Below are 23,051 nucleotides of genomic sequence, written 5' to 3'. Positions count from 1 at the left end.
TAATAAGCAGCAACAGTATCAATATAGGTATTGATAAAATAAAGGTATCAATACCCTTCCCTTCTGAGATATTTTACTAAATTTGAAACTTGACCCGTTTATGTACACAACAATGACTCCACCTTTTTCAAGATTAACTAGGGGCATTCAAGGAAAGAACACAAATTGGCAGGTCCTCTATTTCAAAACCCACTGAAGACAAAATGGCAAGGGAGCATCTCACCCACACTGCCAGGGCATTTCTTTGCTTTGCTGTTGTTATTCACTATCCTGCACAGTGATTGATTTGTTGAAAAATCTATAGTAAAGGCTTTGTTGTTCTCTCCTATCACCTGCGCAATCCCTTTCTCTTACTGCCTCCTCCGTAGCAAACTACCCACCATCTCAAATTTCTAAATTTTGTTCATTATTCAAAGTTGCAGTACAAACCGTTGTTTTGGTGAGAGTTTACAAAACTTTTTATCGTATTAGTTTTGGAACATTTTAGTCATTCTGGATTCAATCAGTTGGAGATCAGGCAGTGTTGTGCTGATAATGATTTTATTGTTGCCTCAAAGCTAGTTGCTGACTTTGTCTGCAGTTTGGTGCTGCAAAGATAGCAAATAGTGAGTTTATCGGAGCTTCTTTTACTAAACACAGCTCCCTCTCACTGCTGGAAACGGTGAGACTCAACCAAACTGTAAATGTGCAGCCATAAAACAAAAACAAGGTGCTAAAAGACACTCAAAAGCGCTATAGAGCTGCAGATTTAATGCTGAAACACGCTTCTCCAGGCTAAACGTAGGCAAACATAGGCTGTTTCTTTGAAAATAGTGCACCCCTTTCTATTTATTCAACCAAGAGTCGGTTTTGGATCGAGAATGACATGACATGAGAATTACATGACATCACAGAAAAACATTCATTGTAATCATCTACTTCAATCTGAATGATTACAAATATTGCAAAGTTGTAAGTATATTACATATTGATATCTACATTTTCAGTGATAGCGAAAAAGATGCTTATGCATTGATACACTAAGGGCACAAAAATGGGAGCGCTGATAGTTATTTCAAATAAATATTCAACACTACCACTTATACTCTACATTTTACAATAAATAGCATTGTTAGCTAACAGCTAACAATTATCCACCTACAGTGAATGAGTGGCTCATGTGGTGGTGGCTGAAGGTGTCAGCAGAAGTAGAGAATTGCCACAGGCAGAGGAGAGAGGGGACAGAGCTCCACTGACTGGTAGGCAGTGCCCACTGGTGAAGCCACAAGCTTTCCAGTGATTGTTACACACGTTAGAGCTGCATAAAACAAATGCTGAATTCCTCATTTCATTAGTCTTGGGGAATAGAAAGAATGTGAGCTGGTCTATGTAGAGTACCTTCTCTGTGTAACTGCAGACAAGACACATTTTTGTCCAGCATACTAACTGGCAAAGGAGGTTTGAGAGCAGCGAGTTAGGCAAGAGTTTAGCTTCAGACTGAGCAGGACCTCATAGCTTTACTTGAAGGCAGCTATGGGAGGAGTTTATGTTAAGTGTTGCTACTCTACATAATGAAGCAGGTTCCAACCCTGCCCATTAATGTGCATGAATGGGAAAAGGTGAAAATGAGTAGACTGATAAAACTCAACATTCTAATACAAAAGAGACCCCTGCCTTTTAATTCTATTTGTATGAATAATTTTATACACAAATAACAATTTGAAGTATCATTTATTTTCCTTTGAAGTCACACAGTCAAAGTCTTGTAATAGCTAGCCACTGTGCAATACTGAAAGCCCTATCATGCTAACCAAAGGCTTGCATTTCAATTATATTGGAATGTTTTACACAAATTACTTCTACTTTTCAATTATTGAAAATAAAAATTCTGAAGTCCGTGTGTCCGTCCACACGCAGGTGATGAACATACCTTCCACTACACACTGCGAATTCTTCTACATGGTTTTGTAAGCCACTGAAGGATTTAAAAATATGCAAAACAGTTACATAACATTTCTAAATTATTAACTTCTTTATGTGGCTTAGACACAGAGCTGGAGATATAAATGCCTTATGTAAGGTCTTATATTATTAAAGAGGACAAGTTTCAGTGGTGTATGTGCTGAGGTCCAAGTGTGGGCTCATAATTGCTTAAGAGATCTAAGCTATTTATAGTTGTAGCACCCCACAACATTGACATCATGCACATTTTTGTTATTCTGGCATCTCACTGGATCAATCTTACACTGAATATGAGTTTCCCAAAGCTCACACAGAGACAGTCCAAAGCTTTGTAGACTGAATCACGGGATATGTGACATGTTGGTGACAAATATTAAGAGCCAGTGCTTATAATACAGGTGTAAGTCAATGGTGAAGCGAACTTCAATCTTAACTCAAAAAAGTAAAAGGAGAAAGTAAAAGTGCATTCCCATTTGCGCTGTATCATCCTCTTTTAGTGAAGAAACCATGTGCCAGGTAAAAGTTGTTAATTTAAATAACGTCCAACTTACATTTTTCAGCATATTTTTTATCCAGACTAGTGACGATGGCAATGTCAACCTGACGGTCATTGGTCCATCGTTGTCCAGAGCATTTAACTATTTGATATTATTCAAATATTAATGTTACCATCTGTAATGACTTGACAAGTCTTTGATGGATCGCCACGAAATTTGGCACAGATATTCAGTTGACTTTGGTGATCCTCAATTATTGGATGGATTGCAATGAAACTTGGTATACACATTCATGTTCCCCTCAGGATGAACTGTAATAATTTTGGTGATACCTTAACTTCATATATAGCACCATCACCAGGTCAAAATAAAAAAAAATTAAAAAATCAATTTCAGTGCTTTGGTTTATGAGCCAATACCGGCAAAACTACTACACCTTAGTATTTCCTCACAACGATCCCATCACTAAATATTTCTTTGCATTCACTTGTTCTTTTCCATCCTGATGTCCTCACTGAGTACACTCAGTGAGGACATCAGGAACTTTCACAGCAGCCTCAGTTTGAGCGCATGCTTGTTCGACACGATGCTGCCTCTTCACAAATCAAGCCTGAAATATTCCCTTGTGTTGACCTGCTCAGTTCCTTTACCTGCGTCACTGAAGCCTAAGACAAGATGCTGATTGATTGCTTTCAGCAGGGGAGCAGTGATGAAAATATCTACAGTCCAGTGAAGAAAAAAAAAAGAAAGAGGCTACAAACACAGGACCAACACACATAGGCTAGTCTTTAAAATGGGTTTCGTTCAAAATTTCCATTTGTGCTACCTCAGTTGACCTAAGGAAGGTTATAAAAAACCTCCCCGTGACTTATTTATTTACTATTAAAGTTACAGGAAAATTGTGATTTTCGACCTAACTTTTGGCTGTTAACTCGTCGGTGGCCTTGTCATCGTCTCCTCGAAATGTCATCAATAACTGTTAAATGCTTCCCTGCTGTTTCTCCACTTTAATTTCATCATCTTTATATCCTGGTGCAAAAGCTTGTTTCTGAACAGTTAGAAAATATTGCGTCACAGATAAGGAAAGACTCCAAATATAGAAATCTACGCTTCCCTGGAGGTTGTCTATGATGTGTGATTGATTCATTGAGGTTATTAATCAACTAGTTAGAATTGAGAGAATAGCAGACTTGTGTGTTGCACTGAACAATACACTTGGCTTGGTTTTGTCACCATCCAAAATCCAACCAACGAATTCTACGTGAAGTGTGCAGTTTAGCCAGAACTCAACACAAAACTAACTGGGCTGGTGAGCTCAAGAATTGTGAAGGGCAGTGATATAATATTTATTACCTACCTATAATTAACTGTTGCAGCTGTACAGTAGCTTTGGGCAGACATGTAATGTTAAACAGCTTGTTGACATTGCTCAAATAACGTCCCTCACCCTACCACAAATACACACAAAAACAAAGATGGTGTTTAGCCTTTTAAGGGGTGGATGTGTTGGTGTCGGCAATGGTGGATTCCTCTGGTACTTTTACTACTTGTATATCATAGTCCATGTTTTGCCCTGACATCTTCAGCCACATGGATTTCTTGAGGTCGCTACCTTGAGGTCGTTATTAATATTATTATTTATATGGCCTTTTTGAAACAGTCGACCAATCAGAGCTTAGTAGGTGGGATTAAGACCACGTGAAAAAACGCAGGCCTCTCATTCATTTGAATGAAGCCAGTCCGTCAGAGCAGCAGGGGTGCTTACACAAAGGGCTCGGGGAAATAACACAGAGTCGTCCAAAAAAGTTGAACCAGGCTCAACGTTTTCTGCAACGCAACACGTCAACCCATAAAGGCACTACATGGCCAATCACATACATGAAAGCGCACATTGGATGGTGGATTACTTTGTAATGTGAATGTTGTATTTCTACTGTTTACCTCACTATTGTCGTGACGAAAGATAAAAGTATATGCCATCGTGTTAACTTTCCAAAGTAAAATCCTGTCTATGAGTAATATAAACCATTGTGCAGTGTTTTGGCATCAGATAAGTCTTTAAACGCATCAATCTGTTATTCCAACTGTGCATCATATTTCATGTCTCACCAGTACCTAACACTCGCCCCATCAACTCAGCACCTTGCGCTGTTTTCGGTCTGAATCCCTGCTAAGAATGGCATTGTCATCTTCCTATATAGCTAGCTAGCTACCTAGCTACAGCAATGAAAATGGAAATGAATGTGGATGAGATTGACGCAGCTGTACAAGTTGTGGACTCACAGAAATAACTTAAATTGACGTATTTCATCAATTGTCATGAAAATGTTAACTGCTCCTAGCCACCACTATCGCAGCTTTCATGTAGACTGAAAATTGTCTCGATGGGAGAAATATTACATCACTCACTACTGATTGATTAGGAAAAAACAAAACAAAAGAATCCCTTTCCCAAGAAATTGGCTAATAAGAACACAAAGCCAGGCTGGATGAAGTGAAATGAAATGGGAATTTAGTCAGATTATCATGTTAGATTGTCAGCTAAGTGCCCAAATCATTTGCTACAATTTTATTACACCCTCACTATGTGGACCAAACAAAAATTGTAGATTTGTCAAATCTTATTATATCAGGACCCCTTGAGCAGTATCATCTCATTTTCAAGGGGGTCCCAAAACAAACACTCACAAGAACAAACAGAAAACAAAACAATACAAAACACAAGACACAACTCAATCCAAAACAAAACATAAGATAATCAATACAATAACAAAAACAGAAAAGAGTTACAACCTTAGGATAAACAAACTATAGAGTAACAGTCAGTGATAGCATTACTGAAAGACATGCAATTTGTTTTAAGATACAAAAATAAAACATTGTTTAAATAAGCCAAAAGAAGACAGAGAGAACGAATGTGTACAGGTAAATTATGACAAACTGGGCTTCATGTCCCAATAGTGATATGTGATAGCCAACATGGCACTTGGTGCACAGTGCACGCAAGCAGTTAATATCATATCACATATCATATTAGTCTGTGTGTGACCCCACATGCACACATGTAAATCCAATGTTTGTCTGACTTGGCTTTTCAATAATGCTTGCAGCCTTTTCAGATTTAACATTTATTGTGGGCACAACTACTGTGGAGTTTCAAGTGCAGGGAAGTCATAGCAACAACAAGAATTGTGAAAAGCAGAGAACAGTAAGGCTCAACATGCAGGAGACAAGTCCCATTAAAGACATGGGTGAATATCATTCAGGGAACAGGGGGTGCTTTTAAAAAAACGTTAGGAGGTGAAATTATTCTTTTTGTTATGTAAAACTGGGTTCAGATTCACACCAACACTCAACAGTTTGTATTGAGGTTATACTTTCCTCAAGCCATGGGAGTAAAGAGGAGAGAGAAAATCCTTTAACCCTGTTGTGCGGATGCACTGCGTAGGCCGCCAGGGTCTTTTACTCAGACTTCCAATAATATTGGTTAATTGCTAGATTTCTCTAGCTTCTCTCAACTTGCATCACGAGTAGGCGTGGAAGAGTTTACAGCGGGGGTATATTGCTGCTGACAGAATACAGTGTTCTCATTCTCTCTCTCTTAATTGTCATTCCCTGCTCACAGGCACATTGCTCTGGCAGATTCCCCTGAGAGAGGTTTCCCCAGAATCTACGTAAAAGGATTCCTTCCCACGCCATGGTCTTAGGAACATCTCATTTTCATCCTCCCGCGCCTTGCTCATGCACAGACACACTCCCTCTCACCCTGGCATTGTGTCCTCGTGTCTCCCTGTTCTCTCACTCTCATGTTTTCATTTTCTTTTTTTCTCTCTCTCTCCACTTCTTAACTTCTCTGGGCTTCTCTCTACTTCCCGCCCCCCCCCTCATTTCTTATAGATCCTCCGTGGGAGGCAGCATCTCCCTCGCACTGCAGGCGTGGGCCCTTACTCTGACAAATGACATGCCGGGCCCACCAGCTTTGCGTGGGGGGAGAAAAGCTTTAAGTTAAGAAGGAGGAATGGATTTGATTGGATGGTGAAATTCAGGGGCTGTATCTTGGCGAGCAGTATTTGATCGTGCTCAGGCAAGAAGTGAGAAATACTGGGAGATCTGCAATGCTATATCACACCTACAGTATGTTTTAAGAAATAATGACCACAAACCAAACGCTGCTCAAAATGGTCAAGCTGTCAGCTGCGACTATAAGAATGTATGGCAAAAGCATGATATAGTATAAACATTTGTTTAGGCAGCTTATAACATAAGCTTAAACTTGTGTTTTGGTCTAGTTGATATATTTCAATAAATCACTTACAAGTGTTCCTTGGCTAACTGCTCAGCCAGAGAAATTGCTGAAGGATCTCGGTCTAAGGCCAGGACTGTGACTTCAGGAACCATATTCAGTATTGCCTTGGTATGACCACCACCTCCAAATGTCATGTCCAGGACCACCTACATGCGAGAAAGCAAGAGAACAACACATTCTTTTCACACTCCATATACACAATTAATCATCATCATCATCTTATCATCACAATGTTAATTCTTCAGTTAAGTGTTTAAGTCACAGTGGTGCACTGACAAGTGTCATTTTAAATCAGATTTTTCTGAATCTGTCTCATCTCAGGGTACTTAATGTCAATATTAAAGCTGAAATTAATTCGAAATAGCAGATAGGCCTGTAAGTTTAAACAGGGTTGTCTTTGTACTTGAAAAATGGAAGTGCGAGGCTCATTTTTCAAGTATAAATCTTACCTATTGTTTCCAAGCTAATAATATGAAATTCATGTCTGGACTGATAAAATAGATTTTCACCTCTTAATGCAATGTAAAATTTCAATATGTCCAGACATGAATTTTACAATATTCTGCTTAATACCAAAAATCCTCTTCAAGTTCTTTTTATGTTGTTATTTTGTTTTGCCCTTTGCATTTTAAAAGGCTGTGACAGATTAAAAAAAATATTGTGGGAAGAGTTCATCTGAAAAAACAAACAAACACTGACACAAGATAAACATGACAGGGCCAGCATTTGTTGAATTTTTCAAGTAGCTATAATGTCTTGAATGTTCTGGCAAATGATTATTTCCCAAAGCAGTGTTTCAGTAGACCAACTAAACCATTAGTCACAAACCCACAGAGAATTATCACCCAACTCTGTAGTGCCCCTCAGCTCTACGGAGCATTTTAGCTTCTTCAGCTCATTGTTTGGGTTTTACAGCCCACAACTTTACTAAACTTTGGTTCACTCCCACCGCTCTCATCAGTTAGTCTGTTTCCAGCAGCAGGAAGCAGCTGTTTTCAGCGACAAAGCTCTGATAAAACCAAGGGTTTTATGTTCATGTCATATAGGAGTTATTGTAATTGTGATTTTCCAACTTGAAAATAGTGTTCATGTCAACTTCCAAGTCGTAACAGCGACAGGGAAACTCTGATATATCCGACTTGGCACTTACTATTACAGAAGTGCTTGAAAACCAAACAAATTCAGATGCCTCACATCAGCCAAAGTACGTTGTTCAATGTAATTGAACCAAAATTTAATGGATATGGTGTTATTATGTTAATGCGCAGTATTTTAATCCTCACACAACCAACTCTGTAATCCAACAACCGTCTTGATGACATGAAAGCTCGCAAGTCGTTAACATGGGAATCTTTCCAATCTCTATCATCCTTCCATCTCTACCAACATTCTTTATCAATTCAATTGATGCAATTACCTGACTAAATATGTATGGGGGAAAAATTTAAGGAAAAACCTGAATAAAAGAGTGGAGAAAGGTATCAAATGCAGATGCTTCCATGCACCAGGGCTCACTGAATGGTTTGGTGAGTATGAAAATGATGTGTATAAAATGCTACGGCCTTTACAGTCATCAGATCTCAACCCAGATGAACACCTATGGAAGATTATGGAGCAACATGTAAGACAATGCTCTTCACCACCATCTCCGTAACACCAAATTATATAGTATAATTATATAATATATATAATTTCTTCTTCAAATCTATTTAGTGAAGTCTGTGACTGTCTCTGATGCTCTAACATCCTTTTGTTATGTCTGGTTGTGTTTGATTTTCTTTCTATCTGCTGTACTCACGTCTCTTGCAAAAGAGATCTTGATCTCAATGAGATTACTTGATTAAATAAAGGTTGTATATATAAATGAGAGAACATCTTGTGTTGTATCCTTTAATTTGTCACCCATCTGTTTATTACACACACACACACACACACACATACACACACACACACACACACACACACACATCCCATATGACGTGAACGCGGCATACAAGCTGCCAACCGCATCACTACAAGTAACCATGGACACATTCAGCCTACAGTCACCTGTTAACGGGGACACTTGTTGATCCAAAACACCGTACTCAACTTTTCCTACTTATAAAAAGTCAGGTTTTCTTTTTCCGATTTTGCAACGTGCTGCTCTGATTAAGTATGGTAAAGCAAATGTACAATGTGTTCAATCAATCAACCACATACTGAGCTGAATCAGACAGGTACAGATGGATCTTGGTGGGACATACTTGCTTTCAGGCTTTGTTCTCATGCTCTCACGCCAACCCAAAAATGCGAAAGTCCTTGTTGAAAAAAATATTGCTAGCTAGGTAATTATATACCTTAGCAGGCCTTCTAGAATCAGGAAAAATTCAATGGTGGAGATATTTTGTCTTTCTAAAAACACTGAAAGACTGAACATGTCACAGATGTCAACGAAACTCATACTCATGCGCCAAGTGGTACCATAATGAAGGTAGAGCCCCCAAAGCGAGTTGTTGGTATTCTGGTGAAAAATAGGTCTTACACTTTGCGCTGAGAATAGACGTCACAGAATTCCATCTGTTTCTGGCACAACATCACTTTGGTGAAACTAAATGCTTGGAGCAAATGCGCAGCAATGACAGAAAAATGTAAATAAACTATATAAATGAATAAGACGGTGTAGTCCCTCATTCGTCCAGGAGTGTTCCATCGTAGAGAAGGTTTCAGTCGTAGTCATCTCGACACTGTTTTCAGAATCACTGTTTTCCCATCCGTGAGCCGAAATGTCTTGATTCTATTTAAATGAATCACTCCACCCAGTGAATGTGTTAAAATCTGCATCGAAAATAAAAGAGGTTACAAGGAACTTTCACTTTTTGTGTTGATTCTTGTGGCCCCTAAGGACAAAACGGTAGTGTTCCACCGCCTCGTGTCATAAAGATCTTGATCTGGCTAGCATTTGTTTTGGAAGTGAGTGAAAGAAAGACACAACTTATTTTCAATACTATTTTTCTTTTTTAAACAGCTGTTTGCAGGATGCATAGCGTTGAGGTAATGTATCTATTTGTGGCAATGTAAGATTAATAACTGTAATATGGCAATGGTGAAACAAAGAAAACTTTGTTTTAGAACCGTTCATACACCTGTTTACATGGGTTACAGGTTACATGTAAACCAACAACTAACAGATTTGGTTGCCCAGTAATAGTAATTTTGTTGAGAAAGCTAAAGTTATCAACATTCCCTCGTAATGGTATGTCTTCATAATAATAAGCCAACAGCAAGATATAGCTTGGTAGCAAGGCCAAAATAAAATGTTACATTATAAGCCAGTTGTATTACAGTAATGTCCACCATGGCCGATACCTCCATTCTAAGTCGCAATGTATTTCATAAATAAAATAGACATATTACATACTGGTCCAGGAGGAAGAGGGCCAATTCAGGATCAGTTTTGAATCCTTTCAAATCCTGCAATTCTATCCATCTGTTGAATGACTGACCAAGGTTGACACTCTGTCCCTTTTTCTCTTTGCTGATCCAGCCCCAGTATCTACAAAATATAATGTCAAAAATAAAATTCTCTAAAGAAAAATCTCCTCCTGCATCCTTTTAACTGGCTAATGTACAACTCACTGTGAAACTTTGGCTGGGAAAATGTAAACATAGGCTCCTCCGGTCTGCGTGCCGTAAATCGCTTCGTCTGATTTCGCGGGGAGTCAGACCCGGTGACAGGCATTAAGAATAACTGCATAGAAATAGCTAATCTTCTCGATGATGGTCTCGTTTGCTTATGTAGGTCACATGGAGGCATCAGTATTAAACTGAGACTGTTTCATAACCAGTTAAAAACTCTTTGTAGTACGTTAAACATTTAATGTGGTTAAAGTAGGAACACAAGTAACGCAGTCTGCATTTATCTATAAATTAATGAGTGATTCTTACAATATCTGTTGTCCACAGATGCTTTATACTGTATAAAAACCATATCTTTAAGTTAATTAAATCCCTGCAGCCATCTGAACGCATATGTTGACTAGAGTGATGAAGAGGATTTTTGACGCATGCCACCTAAAACATTGCTATAGAAACCATGAGCCACCATATTCACAATGCATTTCTTCCCAATGTGGCTTTAATTTGCACAGAAAATAAGGTCTGTGGTTGATTTAAACATTTTCAGTTTTTATGATTATAAAAATTAATTCTGAAAGTGTTGGATATTAGCTCTCTACTTGCAGTATAATAACTGTGTGTCTTTCAAACAAAACAACAACAACAAAAAAAACAGTTTTTTGTGAAGAATTTCTTAATAGTGAATATTTTAACCCTTTGGTTACTCCGGAAGACATTTTGTTAATTTAAAATTACATTGGATATCTGCTAAAGTAACTTTTAGGTTGGCCCAAAAAAGACAATCACTAGAGCACTCTGCTGTATGATAGGGGTGAAAATCAGCAAAGGATACCTTTACCGTGCATTGTATAAGCATGAACTTTGTATTAATGAATTCATGTTTAGAAATGTGTGAATCACTATTCAGAATATTCTTGTATTTGCATGTCAATGTTACAGTGTGTTACAAGCATTTATTAATTTTTAAACACCATTTGTTAATCAAATCATGAGAGGGAAGGAGTGGGAAAATGTCTTATCAAGGAAATGTCCAATACCTGCCAACCATTCTGCCACAGCATCTTTGCTGTTAGTCAGGTAGCTGTAAACTTAGCTGTATCCATGTATTACCACTTGCAAAGCAGAAAACATCTCCTGTCTAGGCATATTTCCTTCTATATTTCCTCACTGCTACAAAAAAAATCACAGCCTTGCACTGACCAAACAGCCTGAGATTGTTTGAATAATTGGTTGGATTGTGCTTTACTTTTTATTTTTTAAATATCTTCTCAGTGATGTATTAAAATGTCAGCAAATGGTAGGGAACAGATGTAAAATGACACAAAAAGGAAATGCCAGCTCTTCCCCACAAAAACATTAAACATGTCGATCGATAGTGACGTTGAAGGTGGGGTGTGTGCGTGCATGTGTGAGGGAAGAAGTGATCAATGGCGGTTCCCTCTCCTTTCCAGCGCACAGCAGCAGATGGGGAGGGGGTGTGGGCTAGTGGGATGAGTCACACGCATAATGAACTTGCCTGTTGTGCTATTCAATACAAAAAAGGAAAACGAAAACACAAACACAAACAGCAAAGTAGGCTGGCTTTTATCGAAACAGTCGACACAAGCAACCAGGAGACAAACTAGTTCTCTACTGGAGTGTGCAGCACTTGTCACAACAATCTTTCAGTCACATCTTGAGGTAGCTGTGGCCAAAAGAACAAAGGTAAAGCCTATTTATGTCACTGGTGCGAATGATACAACAGACTGCCAACTGATGCTCAATATTTTTAGAGGTGGTTGGTTGGAAATATAAATATTGAATGTTTATTCACATTTGTATCACTGCTGCACTGGGCAGACACTATCCATCTTTATGAGGTTTAATACAAGTTTCACCTCCTTCACACACACACACACACACACACACACACACACATACACACACACACACACACACACACACACACAAACAAACCAAATAAACTAACCTAAGAATTAAGTGTGTGCAACCAAAAATGGAGAATTGGATGTTTACAAGGTCATTTATAAGGTAGATTAAAAATCTTGTTCCCTCACCGTGGGGGAAAACAAGCTTCTTCAAAAGCCCTGAATGCTGTTGTGAAAATCTTCCCTCTTTTTCAAAAAGCCTGCTGCTTCTTGCCACCAGATGGACAAAACAACTTCTTGAAAAGATTTGGTGATAATGGGTTTGGCATTTGCGATGATGATTGACACCAAACTTGGGAGTGAGTCATTCACATTGATATTTCATACAGAGGGGTGTCAGCGAGTCTCTCACCTGGACCGGGCCTTCCCAGAGAAAGCAGCAGATTGAAATGAAGCCAGAACACAACGTGGGTCATCTCAGGCTCTAAATGCAGAGATGATACTTAAAATAAAACTAATTACTGTAGTCTATGTTTTGTAATCTGTTTGGGGTGTGTAATATCTGCCTTTCCCAGCAGAGGGAATAGGAGAGTTAGGAGTGGTCTGAGTGGTGCAGTCCAACAGTGAAGCTGCAAGGTGCTATAATGCAGGACACTTCAGCCGTCACCCCACAGCAATCTTAATTTCTTCCCAAAAAGAAAAGGTAAACACACTATAGACTCTCATTTGTTATGTTAAATCAAAAACATGGGTAAGAGCATCTATTTATAGAGGTCTTAAAAACATAGATGATGTGGGAAAAGTTAGATTTTTGCATTAATAAGATTTTGCAAACATAACACAGCTCATACAAAAGTAAATAATATCCTGGCCATATGGAAAAAGGGGCCTCATCTCAAGTCTTCTTATGGTTGAATTAATTAGGAAAAGGGGAACAGGAACCTGAGAGAAGGCTGAGTACTCACCTAAATCCTACTTGTGACTCCCCAGCCCAGGTCAGTTACAGTGGGGGATCTAAAATGTCATTGAGGGGAGTTTTTACAGATCTTGTTACACTAACACACAGACCATTAGGGAGACAGATACACAGGTACAGGATCGCTTTTCTTGTCGTGTCCGTTGCCATGGCAAGAGTGGAGGTAACAGGTTTGCATTTCTTTCTCTGTCACACAAAGTTCATGGCAAGATACAAGTGCGTACAAACTTTAGCCAGTTTACGGCATGAAGAGCATGATATGAATAGATGAAGGTAGAGGTTGTGATTATGGGAATGACTGAGAGTAGTGAAGTGCCATGGCCTTTGTGCACTTGACACTGGATATAAATCTCACACTTAAAACTGCTGCTATGCTCAAACTTTATCAAGATTATCTTGAACAACTGTGTTCAACACACCTGAACCACTTTATTAGAGCTTCAGTATTGTCTGTTCCTACAGCTTACCGCCACATGTTGATTTTAACTTTTACTTTTAAAAGGGTGTAAATAAGTTTCTCTATTTTATTTAAACAAATGTTATAGGCATGTACATTGGTCTTGCAGGTAGGAGGCGGAGGTGGGGGTGGGATGCACAAAACAGATGGCCAGTGAGAGCAGACAAACTCAAAAGCATGAAAGCTTCCAACAATTACTCTGTCAAGAGATTATGTTGATGGTGATCAGCGAGGTCTTAGATGCATGTAGCCTTTTGCCTCACCTACCTAAATTTAAAGTCTACTAAACATACTACCTGTGTGTCTAAGAGTAAGAAAGAAAGAGTGGGTGAATGAGTGAGTGAGTGAACAAGTGATACAGGAGCACAAAAATGTTGACAAAACTCTTTGCCAGAGGGCTCCTTCCAAATGCCTCTCTGTATGTTAAGATAATCTTTCTTTTGTCAAAGGAATGCTGCAGAGTAACGACAAATACTTTCATTCCTTGTCTATTCAGTGCTGTTTGCACTCTTTTAGCACAAGTTTAAATAAAGGCACTTCAAGAGGTATTTAAACTAGTTAAGACAAGACACGTCTACACGTGTAAAAACAGCATTTGCTCGTTTGCTTCCAAAAACACCCATCTGAAGTTTGTAGGTCATTTCCAAACTAATAAGTGAGAATCAACGAATCCTATCAGAGGCACTTAGAAACCATAAAGAAACCATTTTTTCAGAGTCTGTCAGTACATATGCGACAGACTTAAAAATATTTTAGTATTACCTTTTTGAAGTGTTCCCTGATGTTAGAATGCTGAGAAATTAATTGTGGGAAATTTGTGAAGGAGAAAAGTGACCCAGCTGTTACAGAACTTGAAGATCACATAAGGATCATTAAGTCATGATCTTATTGCAGGGATATGAGCAGAAGTTTTTTTTTACTTATCCGCAGATGAATGTGGACCGATAAGGAAATAAGGAGAGTTTTTGTCTGGGAATTGGTTTTTAGAATTGTGGGTGTCAAAACTGCATAATGAGGCTCCCAACTATAGGGGAAGGCTCTCTGATGGCTCCATACTTCCCTCCTGTAAGGGGGCGAGATTGAGAGGGTCCAAAGAGATCATACGACAGGTTTGTTTATGTCTAGTGTTTAAAAATTTGAGATAAATAGGCCTGTGATAAGGTGTGAAGATATATGCTATGCAAAGCATGTGGCTATAATGTTTGTCCCTCAGTCCTTCTATTGGTCCAACACTTTGGTCCACAGTTAAGTGTCTTTAACACTAATGAACGGATTATTCCCCAAAGGATAAATTCTAATTTGGTGAATGTTATCATGCTATTTGTGGGTGACAGATTATTAAATGTCTGCTAGAGCTGAGCAAATAGGAAAGTGTGTTGAAAAATCAAAAGAGCTGGTAAAAGGTAAATACAAGAGTAAAATAAACGTTTTTTTAATTAATTTCCTCAATTGTTTTGAAGTAGGGATATGGTGTTATTGATTTATGTTTTTGAATATATTTTTGAGTCATAGCTACATGTATAAGACAATAATGCATATAAGATTTGTCACGCTTGTTGCATCTGCGACTCTACGTGGATTCTTCTCCTGGGCCTTAAGAAACTATCTGCTGCTTTTAAAGGGTTTGAGAGGAGATGATTTGATTAAATGTTATTGAAGCCTGACTTAACTCCACCGACGAATAATGTATTTATTCTACTTTTTTTGTCTTCTGTTTTTGCTGAGCCCCATTTTCGCAGATCGCACCATGCTGCTTCTCTGGTCACCCAAATCGTAAAAGTCAGTAAGCTGCACCCATTGGCCTGAGTTCAAATGCACAACATTCAAGCCTATTGTATTTTTAATGAGATTAGAGAAAAAAATCATTGATATATATTTTTTTTACATATGTTGTTTATCAGTGTCAGTCGCAGTTTCTGTTCATGTTTTTTTAACCAAGCAGACTGGGTCACACTGTTTGTTTTACTGGAAATGCTCCCACATCTGCCAACATGTACGCACAGGTATAACAAGGCAGACAAAGGTTAACACTGCTGGGGATCAAACGAAATCTAATGAAGGCATGATGCTACATACAGGGCTACTATGTAAATCCTACTGACATGTTCACACACATTTCTGAGAAGTTCACATTTAACTAATTGGATTCATTCAACAATTCACGCTCCCAAGAAGATACCAGACCCAAAGAGATGTCTTCAATTGCTTATTTTTTCCTGACAATTAAAAAACTTAAAATGTAATGCCACATTTAAAAGCAATAAAAAAAAATCCCATTTGAGAATACCATGATATTCAATTATCACAGCTTTCACCATTTCATTTTTGATTCGTCAGCACCAATCTTGATCCAATCAATCACAAAACAATGCTGACATGATTATGTAAAGGAAGCAAAAGCAAGCTGCAACTGCAAGTCAAGCATATTCCCCCAAGGAAGATGTGACCGGCAAAGAGAGTGGCTGAAGAGCCATAGACCAACAGAGACTGGTAGTAGATATGTATTATATACTGCACAGCCATATCCACAGAGACTATGCTGCAAAAAATGTGCAGCTTCAATGTCACTCATGGAAACTGAAAGTAAGGATCACTGAGTAATACTTAATATTAAAGCTTTGATGTACATAACTTCTGAGAAAAATATCTACAGCTGATAAATGTTGGATTTTCTTCACTAGCTTTCTTTCTTGGTAAAATTGTTGACAAAGTCACAAATACTGACTAGGCATTCTTCGATCTACTGCTAAGCCAGTGTTTTGTCTTTTTTCTAGAGACATCCCTTTTTTGGATTGGCTGAAACAGGACATAGGCTACTGGTTAACAAATGTGTGTGTTCTCAGTGTAGCGCAAGGCAGAGGACATACTGGAAAACTATCTAAACTATTTCAGGAAGCTGGCTAGTCTGTTTATCACAGTGTCTCCCAACACCATATATAGCAAATTTCAGGCACAATCTGCGCTGTTATGAAACACATAGGCAAGGTTAAGTGTCTTTATGTCCCTTCTGCTGTCACCTTGTTTTAAGCTCAGGAAAGATTCATAAAGGTTCCTAAGGCCATGGACATAAAGCAGCTTATTAACTGCTTTTGTGGAGAAAGAAGTAAATCAATAGTGTTGATCAAATATATGACATTTGCCTAAGTAAAATATTGTTTATATAAGCTGCACAAAGTAATTCTGTGACATGAAACAGTCAGTTAAAACTAATGTATTACAGTTCCTACTTGGTTATAAGAAAAAGCCCTGCACAGAGAGGACAATACACTATGTAAGCCATAATACACAATGAAATGTCCTGATATGTGAAAATAATTAGGCGGAGGTAAAGAACAGAGACATCTCCTCCACTGAGTCTGTTATTTTTTACCTCAAGACACCTCTAAGTGTATTATCTTGCTTATATAATGGCCACTTACCACAGGATAAAGGTTGTGTTAGGGCAGAGGAGAGTGAAGCTCGGGGGCCTGATGCAGAAGTGGGGAACAACACTGACCTATGCCTGTGTAAGAAGACGCAGCATTACACATTGACAGTGGCAGCCTCTAGGTCAGTAAGAGGTAGGTATGGGACGATATGAACATTTCATGTCATGATTATCCTGGCCAAATTAATTGCGATTTACGATATTATCCAGATAATCATCAAAATATGCTTAAAACGGCACTAAAACATACTAGATTCACTTTACCTTACATTTGTTAAGAAATTAATATTTTTATTGCATCACAGATAGGACATCTTTTTAGTAAAATAATTTTTAGTGAAAAACAAACAAACAATCTTAAATATGGTCATCATAAATCATAAGGTCCCCCTGCATAAATAAAGGATAACTAAATAAATAAAAATAGCAACATTGTGTGAGTCTGTTCTTTCTCACATGATAATTCCTGCATCAATTACATCAGTATATATAATTTACCCCTGACTGAAGAAATACAGTAATTATCCTTTAACAAAAATAAATAAAGTCCAACTGGCATTGTGGCATAGAGTCAAACTGTCATACTTTGGACCCGTTTAAATTTTTTTTAAAAATCACTCATGTAAGGACATGATTATACGATTCACGATTATCCCAATAATGGAAATTCACCACAATCAACTTATCTTGAGTGTTATTTATCCCGATCCACGATAATATTGTATATCCTCCCATCCCTAATAGGAGGCAAAGTTATTTCAAAGTTTATAAATCAGCTTAAGTAGCAGTTGTTTAGACATGCAAAGGCACACCCAGAGCTATCCAGGCTAATCCTTAGTTTTCCATTATTGTAGATCGCCAGGAATGGAAAATGTCCATTCAATATATTAATTAGAGCCTCTAGAAAAATGAAAAGTCCATATGTGATAAAAAAGCCAAGAAAGAAAGAACACAGAAGTGAGGAAACTTCAGCACACTGTAATGCAAATTCATGGGCCGCCCCACAGCTTGACACTGAACAAACAAACACACAATCTCTCTATTTACTGTAATAAGTGAGTATGAACGTTCTACCTAAGTATGAATGCACTACATGATTATGTAGGATGTGTGTATACAGGATTTGCTGGTCACTGGGATGAGGAACAATCACTGGGAGATAAAACTGCCATAAACTGAATTTAATTTGACAAAATAGTAGCAGTGGATACTTGAACAAAAGCAAGAAATAATGTGTCTACTCCTTTAAACGTCTTGCAAATGTGAAAAAAATAGCCAAGATATACTGTAATGGTATGCAAGCAAAGCTAGCTCTCACAGGGAGAAAGCTACATAACTTGAGTAGTTGGGAAATTTAACATATAGTTATCATTGAGACCTGCACACAACAAATTTTAAATGAGCCGATTAGAAACGGTTAGAGCTATGTGTATATTTGTTTAAAAGATATATTGACCCACTTTTTTGTCTTGTCCTTATATTTTTCCAATACGGGCATGAGAGGGGCTCTGGTTAATGCGACTTTATCTACCTGGAAGCTCCTGGATGACAACCAGATTATGGTGAACCAAAAACTTAGTAATCTAAAATAATATTATGATCAGCTGTGGTAAAGGTTCAAGACTATCAGTAGATCCTCCTGCTTTCGGCTCAGGTGGATCATTTTTGACATTTTGTACATAAGTGTGCCATGACCGCTGTCCAGGGTGCTGATTCTGGGACAGCCAGGGATGTGGGAAATACTCAACATTGTCCCTTAGGTTAGGTAAACTGGTGACATTTTTTTTTTTGCCTGTAGGTGTGAATGTATCACTTGGCATTGTTGAAAGGCGGGGGCCCTGTGGGAATGAGCATCACAATAAAAATACCGCTCACCTTCACTGTACTGGGGTGGCAGCAGAAATCTCAGAGACACATTTCAACAAAACTCAACACATCTACATCAAACTATGGCTGGATACTGCTAGAGAAAATATATATTTGGTCCTGTTGTGGGTGAACTGAACCTTAAATGCCCAGTCCTAAACAATACAATGACATTAATTTTACAACTGCTAATACATACACTAGGTACACCTGGACAATCTATTGCAATTCAATAATACTATTCAATACTACATTATATTGAGAGATGTTTCTAATTTTTTGTATTTTTTATTTACATACATGAGGGAAGCAGAATATTAGAAACATATCTCAATATAATGCTGTCCAGTTAGTACAACACCATCACTAACTATGACCTTGAATTAACACCTCTATGATAAATCTATCATAAAAAGTAGACTTTATGACAGAGCAGTTGTATTGGATTGCATTAGACTGTACAAGTGTACCTAATAAAGTGGCCACTCTGTGTATTTCCATGTAAGAAGCTATATTGGTAGACAATAGAAGGAGAGTAATTATATGCACATCATATGGAGGTGCAAGCCAACTGGAAAAATGTTGTTACTTTGGGTAGGTTTGATGGTTAACAACATCTGTCTTCATAGAGCCTATCATCCTATTGGTTATATATGGGTGACGTAACCATTTTTAAACATTTTGACCTGACAAAGATCCAACTGGGACTGATACTTTGTTTATTTAAATATACTTGTGGTTTGGAATCAGTGTGCAGAAGCAACATTGTTGCTCAAATTTACCTGCTGGTATTACCAACTAAAATGTTGGTGGCACAGCAGTGGAATCAGTCAAGAGTTTAGAGCCCTGATGACGTATCACTTTATCACTATTTAGGGTAACAGTCGCTGAAGTAGGATGCCAAGCTAGAAGCCCTAATGATGTTGAAATTTAATGTTTGGGTGGTTTTTTGTCTTGCTGGAATGATTGCATTTAAAACTATTGCTTTAACTCACTTGCCAGCCCTAGATTATGTAGTTTGAGTGTCAATATAACCCTGTAGCATGGAGGAGGACATGAAGATAAACTGTGCCACGTTATCCAAGCCCCTGGAGTTCTTCCTAGATGTTACCAGTGCCATTAAAAACCAGTCCCTCCCTAGCACCTTCCTTTACATGAAGTGTTGCTCAATTTTGGAGTGATCTTGCATCAAAAGTGTCTGAATTTACATCAGTGACAGTGACAACAACCACGGCAATTTTGAGCGTGAATGATTTTTCAATGCTCAGTATAGTGTCTCGAAACACCAAATGTGCACTCTAGTAGCCAACTGAAAAGAATGAATGCTATACCATTAGACATTGGATTAGTTCTTTTTTGGATGTCACCTTTTTGGAGCCTAAAGTTTATGGATTAATGGTTGTAAAGTGAGTAGTAGTTTTAAAGCTTCATGTACGGCTGCTGATATATTATGAAGCTTCGTGTAATATTGTAAAGTAATCACCCCTCACTCTACTCACCTCAAGTCAGACACCATAACATCCTCAACCCCTTCACATTTTCTTCCTTCCTTTCTTCCTCTCCTTTATGTACTCTTTTTTCCCCCTCACTACCACTTTCAGATAATTCATGCCAGCTCTGCCTTTGTTCTATGGTTAAATTTTTCAATAAAAAATCTGACTGCAAAGAAGAAAACCCTGGTCTCTGTCCTCCTCTACCTAAAGCTCATAAAGCCCATGTCAAGCATCCGCCCACTTCAAGGAGTCCTGAGACTGGCTCTTACATCACGGTGGTGCTGAGGAGATCCCTGGAGGAACAGGGATAGCAGGCACTTGTATCTTCTCTGAAACTATGAGCCAATAACTCAATATTTACTGTACGTGGGCAACCCAAGGCAACAATTAGTCTTTCTACCGTTTTATAGGCTGCTTGCATTCTGAAAAAGTAATCTGAAAGTAATTACATTTAAAAAATGATGAATTAATCTAGCTTCTCAGAGAACTACTTTGATAAAGTATTAGACTTTTTTCTGTCAAAATTGAAAAATGGCTCAATGTACATAAAGTAGCAACTTTAAAATCTATTCTGGAGCATTAGAATTTTGGTCATGTATGTTTAGGTGAATTTGAGGCCACTGCATGACCAAAACATCCTAGATGCATTGGATTATCATCTGCACTGTAAGGTAATCACATTATCAAGCAACAATCTGTGTGTCAAAATGATGTGAATGGCATTTTTATTTATCTTGCATATTCTAAACCTTTGCAAATAAAGTAATTTACAGGGGATAGTAAAGTATTGTGGGGATCTGATTTGGAGGAAATGAATGACAGCTGGGAAAGAACTGATTGGACACTGAAAGAAATGGAAAGGGAGGGACCTCTACTGTGTGCATGAGTCATCACCCCCCCACCCCTCAGCCAAACTATCTGTTTTTGTCTTGCAGGTTGGAGATTTACTGAGCTACACTTTCTCTGCTGGAAAGATTCCTTTTTGCATTAAACTGAATGCAGACCTTAACAAGCAAGTCAGATTTGCAAGTGCATTACAACAACAACAACAACAAAAAATATTTTACAGTCAGTACAAGATATCCCAAATATAAATGTATGTGTTTGATTATAACAATGTCATACATCAGTCTGAGTCAGCTATAACGTAGTTACACTAAGATACATTTTTGACAAGTTCCTATAACAGACTGTCTAACTTAAACTATAAGGATTTAATGCCTTATTTATACCTAGAGAGGGTTGCGGTGTGTGAAATCCTCCACATTACTTTGATTAGTCTCGTCAAATCATAATTGTCACAACTGAGCTGCATTTTATTTGACAGTTTGTTTGACAAATTCAAATATTATTTTATTCTATTAGTTATAAGCTTTGGAAAACTGCTGCAATATTAAAGTCCTCCTCCACTCAAAATTGTGCTTTGCTAATTGTTCACTTGGATGTTTGACCTTCACAGCGCAGAATGATGGTTGTGCAGAGTTTGACACTAGAAGGCTGTTTTCACATTCATCTGCTGGAGGAAAGTTTCTGTTTTAGTGCTCACCTTGAATCTGAGTTTAACACGTGTACGTCACAACTAGTATGGAAGCCAATCATGGTCCAGTATGCAACTTACACAGATGTGATGCGGAAACATGAATCCTCCAGTGCACAAACACTGAGAATAGACTTTTCAGTGAAGTAGGAGAAATAATGTGTCCAAGAGTTTGATGTCTAAAACGAAAAAAAAATTGCATATTCATAGATTCTGAATTTTTCAAAGAGAGACAAAGGGTAGATGTTTTACCTAAGTAAGTGAACTGAAAAACATATTAGACACAAATTATTATTCCATTCCAAATAGCATTAGTATTTTTATATGTCTTCAGACATGTCTGGAGGGGATCTTTAAGAAGACCATTACGCTCCCACAAATCACAACTATATTATGCTCGATGCTGGTCTGACGCTGGCCAGGAAGCTGCTCATACTTTGCAACTGGACAAAAATAAGGGGAGGTGCAGGAAAGCACTCTTGTCTTAAGGACAACACACATGGTCAGCGTATGAAGTGCATCAAATCACTGGCACACATTATTTTTATTGTTAAACCACCACCCGTGGAGTCTTGATGTGCATTATCACGGATGGATGTGCACTGGGATACGCCGCTGTCCCATTTCCCAGCATCGAGCCATGTCAACTATTCACAAAAAGCAGACCTTATCACATTCGCTGGGCACATACCAGCTACTGTACCTTGACTTCTTACTCTGTCTGTATGAAACAATCGGGTGTGGGCTACGAGCGTCAATAGACATGACATGATGAGATGCACAATGCACTACATTACAAATGTGTTTAGAAGGAATCCAAAAAATAGTAATATAAGCATTTTCTGGTCTGCTGCCCGGATGGTAAAGGCATGTTGAAGTTTAGGGAACAAAAACTTCTTGGTTATAATTAGAGGCAGATCATGGTCATGCCAAATAAATAATGGGAAAGCTATGGTTATGTTTAGACTATTACAACTACTAGAATAAGTTTAGGGAAAGACCTTCACCCCGAATCTTCATAGTTAAAAGAAACCAACATTGAGTGTGGGGAGGAGGAGATGCAAT

At 38.2% G+C, this 23,051-nt stretch overlaps 1 protein-coding gene across 1 annotated transcript in view; it reads right to left on the bottom strand.

Moving 5' to 3' along the window:
- mettl15 (methyltransferase like 15) overlaps positions 1 to 23,051 on the bottom strand; it is a 56,065-nt gene that overhangs the window by 19,893 nt on the left and 13,121 nt on the right. Inside the window, exon 3 of the mRNA XM_044206488.1 lies at positions 6,754 to 6,890. Within this exon, the coding sequence (XP_044062423.1) occupies positions 6,754 to 6,890 (137 nt within the window). The remainder of the gene's footprint in view (positions 1 to 6,753; positions 6,891 to 23,051) is intronic.

This window comes from Siniperca chuatsi, linkage group LG1 (genome assembly GCF_020085105.1).
Source record: "Siniperca chuatsi isolate FFG_IHB_CAS linkage group LG1, ASM2008510v1, whole genome shotgun sequence".
NCBI classification, from domain to species: domain Eukaryota; kingdom Metazoa; phylum Chordata; class Actinopteri; order Centrarchiformes; family Sinipercidae; genus Siniperca; species Siniperca chuatsi.
The sequence above is the reverse complement of the archived record's forward strand: the minus strand, read 5'-3'. Positions and strand labels throughout refer to the sequence as shown.